At 45.0% G+C, this 8,468-nt stretch overlaps 1 protein-coding gene across 4 annotated transcripts in view; it reads left to right on the forward strand.

Annotated features, from left to right (window-relative positions):
* Positions 1–8,318, forward strand: part of ULK4 (unc-51 like kinase 4) — a 213,447-nt gene extending 205,129 nt beyond the window's left edge. For all 4 annotated transcript variants that reach the window (XM_042817534.1, XM_042817537.1, XM_042817536.1 and 1 more), the window contains 2 exons: positions 5,309–5,397; positions 7,950–8,318. In XM_042817534.1, the coding sequence (XP_042673468.1) occupies positions 5,309–5,397; positions 7,950–8,034 (174 nt within the window). In that variant the 3' untranslated portion in view covers positions 8,035–8,318. The remainder of the gene's footprint in view (positions 1–5,308; positions 5,398–7,949) is intronic.
* The last annotated feature ends 150 nt before the right edge of the window (positions 8,319–8,468 follow it).

Genomic DNA, 8,468 nt, shown 5'->3' on the forward strand with positions numbered 1-8,468 from the left:
GTCACATTTTTTCCTAATAGTGAGAAGATGAGTTATCTGTATAATTGTTACCCATACGAGCATAGAAACATTTGAAATAATTTTGCATCACCATAGCATGAAGTATGATAGTAAAAGATCTGGGGTCAGTTGTATTCACTGCTATGCTCAGAAAAGGAGGCCATCCCTAACTTCTGGAGCATGTATCAATTAAATTTGGGTATAATTTCAAAATGTGTAGTCAGTTCTGTGGTTTCATGGGGCAAACATAAATGATAGATTTCTCCTTTTTCTTTTGTATGGGGGAATTCATATGAGACCAGCAGATGTCTAGGAGTTGCTGGTCTCCTCAGATACAATGAGACCTATGAGAGGCTTGCCAGAGTGTACAAACTCTGTCCATGGCCCTTCTTGCTAAAGCTGATATTTGGGCCCAGCAGGGAATGCTTGGGCAGACTGAAATTACTCTGAAGTATAGCTCATGGAGCCATCAGCATGCAGATGATGGATGAACCTGTGTTTGTGGATGAGGTCACCAGCAACACAGTGGCAAGTGTTTATTTTTAATGTCATGTTGATGTTGGGCTTGCTAATGTGCACTATGGAACAGGCTGCATATACTGGAACAGCAGCCCAGGGAAGTGGTGGAATCACCAACCCTGGAGGTGTTCAAGAAATGTGTAGATGTGGCACTCAGGGATGTGGTTGGTGGGCATGATGGGCATGGGTTTAGGCTGGGCTAGGTGATCTTAGTGGTCTTTTCCAACATTAATCTTTCTATGATTCTATGTGTAATGCAACTCTGCAACAGTTTGTGGAAGTCTTCTCTGGCATCTTGAAGCTACTGTTTGCTGGACAGGACTGTGGGTTACTTTTGCTGATGAGGTTGCTGTGGCCAACTGGTTCTAAAGGATGTAAAGAGATAGCCCTGTCCACCTCCACTAAATTAAACCTTCTGAATTCAGTTGTAGAAGATAGAAGCTGTGATCATATCTGTTTTCTGGGTTATAAAGAGGGTTATAAAAGTTACAAAGCGAAAGGTGTCAAGGAACACTCAAAGTCATAGAATTTAGAATGGCTTGGGTTGGAAGGGACCTCAAAGATCATCCGATTCCTACCTCAGTTCCAAAACCAATTAGCAGTGATACAATGGGAGCAGACCTGCCTTGTCTCACTGCAACAGGCCCTTGAGGCAGCATGCTCAGCCTGCCTGGAGCCCGGCTGTCTGCAAGTTAGCAGTGGAAACTTCCATAAGCTTGGAATAAACCCGCACACCTACAAATTGTAAGACAACAAAACACATTGGGTGAAATCTTGGCCTTATCAAAGTCAAATGGTGCTGGCTGCTGACTTCAGCAGAACACAGATTTTATTCATAAAAAGGAAAAAAAAAAAAAGATTTTTGAATTCCAAAATCAGAGTTAAACTGTCTGATGTAGGGATTTTTTTGTCACAGATACCTGCTTGTTTTCACATGTATTTGCAGGATCTGAACGCCACACTGTCTTTGTGTCTGCAATCCCTGGCTATAGTAGTACTTGCCAAAGCACACCTGGAACACTCATGCATTTGTAACTTTCGTTTCTTGTTTTTATGGTCCAGCAACATTGCTCAGGCCTGTTCAGATGAGTTGGCAATTAGTAACGTAAATATAACTTGTCTGACTTGATTTGTTCTTCCCACACGCATTCCGTCTGTCTCTCTGTGGTGAACCATTTGTAGAGAGGAGAGTAGCAAGGAAGCCTGCTTCGATGGGATGGATGTCACAAAGGTGCTCAGTTCTTAGTAGGAAATCTCATACACCATGGGGAGCAACAGTACTGTGCAGCCACCCTTATGAGCACTCTCACCTGCACTGATCTCTCCTTGAGAATATTCTTGGTCACAGCACTCCTCTGTAAGAGGCAGTGGCTGAGTGTTACTACCCACAAATGGTGAATGACAAACCAAGGAATGCAGTTGGTTTGATTCCTGCACTGCCTGCACACAGCTCGGTGAGACAGACTGGAAGCAAAAGTCCATCTCAGGACATTTAAAGATACAAGAGGTCAGCAGCATGGGGAGGCTTTCTTCTCCAGCCCCATTTCCAGTGATGCCATTCCATTCACTTATTCACTGGGCTGTCACATTGGCTGTGGCAACGCTTTGACAACACTGTATTTTGTGATGTTCGTTAGTTTGTTCACATCCTATGCAGAACCTCAGGTAGTGCACAGGGAAGAGATGTGATTATTCTGACTGTGGCAGGAACCAAAGCTCTTGATCACAGAAGGGCCTTTGAGATGCTTAGTGCTTGGGTACGTGTTGCTGTCACAGTGATCCTAAACCTGTGAATATCTGGTGTTTGTTTGGTAAACCAGCCCATGTACTGACAGTGGCTGCTCCCATTGCTAGCAAAGCTGAGTGAGAAATGCAGCTAACTGATCCTGCAAGATAATTGGCTTAATTGCATTTAAAGCTTGAGGAAAAAGTAGGATCGAAGACTTCTCAGTTTATTAGCAAAGAACCATCGAGTCACAGAATCATTAAGGTTGGAAAAGGCCTCTAAGACATCTAGTCCTACTGCCAACCCATCACCACCATGCCCGCTAACCATGTCCCTCAGTGCCACAAAAGCATTCTTCCTTCAGGTGCTTCCTGCTGTCCCCTTCCTGCACTCACCCTCAGCAGCCCTGCAATGCCTGGGCAGCTACTCTCAAGTGTAGGTAACACTGATCTTTATGTATCAATTATGGAATTCTTTATGATTCATCCTTGCCGAATAGAACCGAAGGAAGGAAAGCTTTGGAATGGCTATTAGCTTAATAAAAGAAAGCCATTTTGAAGTTATTTTAAAATTGCAGTGAGTATGCAACTAAACTGAGATCTTAATTACATTTTAAATTAATGGAACAGCTATTGATTAGTGATTAAGTATGTGCTGTAGCCAGCCCTGACAAATCAGCATTGTTACAAGGGATCATTAAAGAAGTTGTTAAAATTCTAACTGAAGTAGAACTGCTGTGGATAAAGGATACAGAAGTGCTGGGAAGGAGAAGATGACAATGAAATGCATGAGAAGTACATGTGGCTCCAAAAAGTTTGATTGCTTTATTTGTGGAACAAAATGACGACAAAAACTGAGCAATCTTTTAATATGTTAAGAAGTCTGCAAAGTGCTGCTGATCCAGTTCCTGCCTTGGGGTGCCACCTGCACTGCTGGCAATGCATCACTGCAGTGTTATCTAGATAGGGGAGATTTAGGCTTGATATTAGGAATAAATTCTTTACCAGAGAGCAATGAGGCCCTGGTACAGCTGTCCAGAGAAGCTGTGGTGCCCCATCCCTGGAGGTACTCAAGGCCAGGCTGGACTGGGCCCTGGGCAGCCTGGTCTTGTTGGTCGGCAGCCCTGCCCATGGCAGAGAGCTGGAGCTGGGTGGGCTTTAAGGTCCCTTCCAACCCAACCCATTCTGTGATTCTATGATGGCACAAGGCATGCTGCAACACAGGCAAACTTGTAGTCAGATCCTAAAATTCCATAGGACGAAGTCATTAATTGAAGTAGAGTGTTTCAGAATTAAAAGAAAAAGAAAACAAAAAACTGATATAAGGTTTTATAATTGAGCATGCTTTGAATGGTTGATGTGTAATGCAAAAAAGACAAGTTGCTAAAAGAACACTGAGGTGATACAGGTTTCATCACCTAAGCATTAGGGTTTATTAGAACTGGAGATACCAGTAGCCTTCATTTGACATCATAACTCCATGAAGCATGATCCAGGTTTCAGTGACTGTTCTGCTATGACCTCCTTCAAGTGTGTGGGATAAATGGGAGGAATGAGCATGAGGGGTACCTCAGAGTTGGTTGGAAATGTTTAGTAGAGGCTAGGAGCTCTCCCGGGGGAGGAACAGCAGTGTCTTGTGGTTGGAGCACTTTGCTCTCTCAGCAGCCATACTGTTACACTTTTGTCTTTGTCTGAAATTCAGAACTCAGGTTACAAAGTGTCTTTTGCAGCTACAGGATGTGAATTAAAGGAGAATGGATTACTGAAATATAATGGATTGCTGAAATATAAATCAAAGGGTTCAGAAATGACCTCAGGACAGTAAAAATGCCCAACAACATGTAATCAGAACTTACTAATGATTTATACTTAGGTAATGAGGTCACTGTTTTTTGCTTTTTTTTCCCCCGACACACAGGATAGATTTTAGTGCACTACAGACAGATCCCTATTCCTGCTAACAACAGGATGTTCTGATTACAGTTGTAGTGTCTGAGAATCACTGCTGATAAATGGTGGAGGTGGCAGCTCTAAGTACAGTTTCTCATGTAATTTAAAAGGGAGATTCAAAGACATGTTGCTTGATCAGTGGTAAATAGGACCAGCCGTGGCATGCTGAGGCTTAAAAGTCCTTGCCAGATTTTGGGATTAGAAGTTGTTGTTTCAGGCATTAACTCCTCCAGTATCAAAATAATCAGCTGCTCTGATCCTCTCCTTTTCCTTTCTGTTTGGCCAAGATTTACTTACCTTTGCAAGCAGGAACTGATATGCAACATCTTGCTTCTCCCCCCTCTTTTGTGATAGGACTACTGCTTCAGCAAGCTGTTAGGTGTCCAGTGTCTGTGTCACCGTGCTGGGCAGGTTAAAGCTGTGTCCCCGTGGCCTTCCCATTCACTCTGCCATTGGGTCAGGGAATGTGCAGCTGGCTGTAGCTGTGTGGCTATGCTGTGTAAGGCTGGAGATCTCACAAACCAGCTGTTACAGATGAGTGAGAGAAAGCAGTCACAGCAAATTCAGCTATGATCAGGATGCTGTTGATACTGAAGGACATACAGCCTGGGTCACTGTGTGCTCTGTAAGAGCCCTGTGCAGGCAATATTCCTGATGAACGGTGAGCAGCAAGCAACAACTGAAATGCAGTTGTTTCCACTGCTGCGACTTCCAACCAGAGAAAACCCCACGTGTCCTGATGTTAAGACTGACACAGGCTTGGTTGTTTTTTCCTAGGGTCCCCATGGAATTCAGAATCAATGGTTTGTATTTACAATGGTCCTAAGGATGAAATCAGGGTTGGCAGACTGTGATGTGTGAACTCGCATACATATACAGGCACGCAGAAAAAGAAGGATTTTGTTAATTAAGCTGAGACATTTTAGACAGCCTGTGCCTAAACTTCAGCCCTTTTTGGTAAAAGGGACTTTTCTCTTGGGTCTCTTTAATGTCACATTCCATTTACAAGGGTAACCAATGCTGTAACTTGTTTCCCTCTTCCCTATCCCGCAGAAAATGACAGAGAGGAATTTCTTTCAATGCCTTTGATAAGCTCTCTTTCTTTTTGTTCCAGATAACTTCAAACGAGAAGTGCTTGGAGAGCCTGAAGAGTGATGGCGATGCTCTGCTCTGTGCTCTGCAGAGCCTGGCCCAGCCTGCCAGGTGCGTCCCCTCGGGCTTCGGGGCTTTCAGGATGGGAGCTCTCCGCCTCCTGTCTGCCCTGACTTCTTCCAGCATCGCCTCCTGCAGCAGAGGCCCCTCAGGTTTCCACCCTTGGCCCCCTCCATCAGAGCTCTGTGGCGGATCTGGGGCCGGCTTTGATCCCAGCTGTGGCTGGCCACAGTCAGCTGCACTGCCAGCCTGTGCTGGTGCACATCTGTCATGTTAAACTTGTTGTGTTTTTTTATTTCAAACAATCAGTCTCTTTTATAACCGGATGCTGGTCCGTGTTTCTTGGCATGGTGGGTGCGATGCACAATGTGGTAGTTGTGCCCTGTTTTAAAGTAACCAAACTGTGTGGTATGCTTGCAAGCTGATTTTTATTTATTTATTTATTTATTTTTCCTAAATATGCAGCTGAAGAACAGGGATGCTTTTGTTTGCAAATACCTGTGGCTTCCCAGCAAAGTTTTGAGGCTGTGGGCACTGCCAGGGCTTCCTCTGCAAGAACAGAGGTGCTGGTCCCAGCAGCTTGGCCAGACCTCAGCTCCTCTCCCTTGCACTTTCCCTCACCTAATCCTTCCCTTGGATGTATAAATGAATGAATTGCTGTTCTCTGCACCCCAACTGCAGGCTGTTAAGCTCCATTTTGCTCCTGGTGAAAATAAATCAGAGATGGTATTTTATAGATCAGTTCTTGAACCATTCAGTTTGTGCAGTGGTCTCTGTGCTCCCAAACACAGGCAGTGGTCTGGGATGACACCTTGATGTCATCCCAGTGATGGGAGCAGGGATGTGAATAGAGAGGAAATGGTCAGGAAGTGGTGAGTTTGAGGATCTGTGTGCTGGGACACACCAAGCCCATCCTGAACAGCTGCTGACTCACGTTTTTTGTATGACATGGTAAATAATCCAACTAACAAAATGATAGCTCTCCCTAGGGGGGATGCTGGCACTGCCACTGAAGGTGACAGTGATGTGATGGTGGGGAAAGAAGATTTTTTTTCTTGTTTTAGAACGTTTTCAATCTCTCACTGCATTTCAGTGTTAAATGCGCTGCACAGCCCATCCAGCAACCAGCTCTGAGTCTGCCTTTCTGATCTCCTCTAATTGTTATCTGCACAATTCTGTACTCAGAAAACTACATAGTACAGAGTCCAAAATAAGCAGCAGCTTCTCTCGTTTGACTCAAGATGCTCAGGAGACCAAATCATAGGCCAGGCTCCTCTGCTTGCAGCAGTGGCAGGAACGCTCCCAGGAGCTCATGGATTTCATTTTCTGTCCTCCCAGATTTTAAGGAACGCACATCTCTGTCCATTCACCTGCTGAGCAGCCTGGGAGGGATCTAGCCTGCATCTCAAGCATGGACAAATGGCCTACAGGGTAGACAGGGAAAGTCTGGGGTTAGCATGCTCAGTCAAGTGTAGCCAAGTGGCCTTTCCGTATATGAACGTTACAGGCATTCTGCCATCTCCTCAAACTCCCTCTCCTGTGCCATCTTCCCTACAATATCCCTTGTCACCTACTCATTTCAGCCTCCTCTTCTCACCTGTGCTTTGAACCCTGCTAAGAAGCCTTTCCAAACTTCATGCTGAATTGGGAACACAAGCAGACTGATCTCCCAGGCCCTGCCACCCACATACCATCACTAGGTCGGAGTGGATGAGGCGTGTTTTTGCTTCACTTGTTTTTCACAGACCGGTTTCTCCTCTTTCAGTGCAGCAGAAGGAAGACAACAACCAAGCAGTGCCATTGCTGGCAGGGATGTGGCCGGGCAGCACGCTGCTCTCGGTGCTCTCTCCTGCTGCCTTGTAGCAGCTGCCTCTTGCCAAACTCTGTTACGTACTGTTGGCTAGTCAGAACAGGCAGCCCTGGGGTTGGTATGTAACCAACCCATCAGGCTTAGTAGTGAGGTGGAATTCAACCTGAACTTCAAAATGTGGGGTCTTAGCAATGCATTCCTCAGTTGTCAACATGCGTTTGTTTCAGGTAACTGAATGTTCTGCTTTAAGCTGATGCTCGTTGAGAAATCAGTTTACAATGCGGGCTGATCTTTAGGATTTCATGGGCAGTTTTGTGTTCTCCAGAAGACAGTGTTAGTAGGTATTTGTCATTAGCAGCAACAAGGGAAGCTGCAAGTTGGCCTGCTGCTGTACTTCCTGAGTTAATAATGAAGGATGGCAGCCTATTTAAAAAAAACAAACAAACCCAACTGCTTGTTTCTGCATGGGAGAAAGCAGAAGTGGAGTCATTTTCCTCTCAAGCTGTGTGTGTGTGGGATTCATGGGGACATGGTAGATTTTATCTTCCCGTTCACGGAGGAGATTGAGCAAGGCAGCAGTTACTGTGAATTTAAACTGGGTCTCATTTTTACACAAGATCTGCTGCAGGATAAAATCACTAGTTGCGCGTCCTTGCTCAACAGGAAAATGGGATAAAGTTACTCAACAGGCAATGCTGAGAATCTTCCAGCATAGATAATTGCAAATGGGGGGCTTAAACACAAAGTTTTCCCTTGGGAGTATTTAACAGCTGTCACTATGTTCAATTCCTAGCTCTCACGCTGATGTTGCTGTTGCCTCCCTGTCATCTGAAATTCTGAGAGCAGTGGCAGATGAAAATCCAAAGCTGACCAAGTGAACTACTTTGGACCAGCCCACCAAAATGCACAGCTGTGTGTGATGCTCAACACTGTCCTGAATCAACGTCTTCACACAAGCAGAGCAGTCCTAATTCACTGAGTCGTGAGCCACAGGCATGGTTTTGGCTTCTTCAGAAAGAACAGCTTTCTTTTTTATAGCCCCTTATGGGTGAATTCTTGATTACTGTTTTACCTTGCTGGCAGTGTGTGATGTAGTGTGAGTGCTTGACAACTCGAGTTTGAGAAGAGCAAATAAAATAAATAGTTTAGTTGTTTCACAGTATGGGCTGGAAGTGTTTCACTATTCTAAGGTGTGTTAGAAATGTGACATTGGTGCCTAAAGCAACTGCATGTTGCTGCCACACCTAGAAGGCAGGGACCTTCCTGAGCTGCTGATACCAGCCCACCTTTGGACAGCCCTTTCTCCAAGTGG

This window comes from Centrocercus urophasianus, unplaced genomic scaffold (assembly GCF_019232065.1).
Source record: "Centrocercus urophasianus isolate 14NV4802_14NV808 unplaced genomic scaffold, USGS_Curo_1.0 seq_16, whole genome shotgun sequence".
NCBI classification, from domain to species: Eukaryota; Metazoa; Chordata; class Aves; order Galliformes; family Phasianidae; genus Centrocercus; species Centrocercus urophasianus.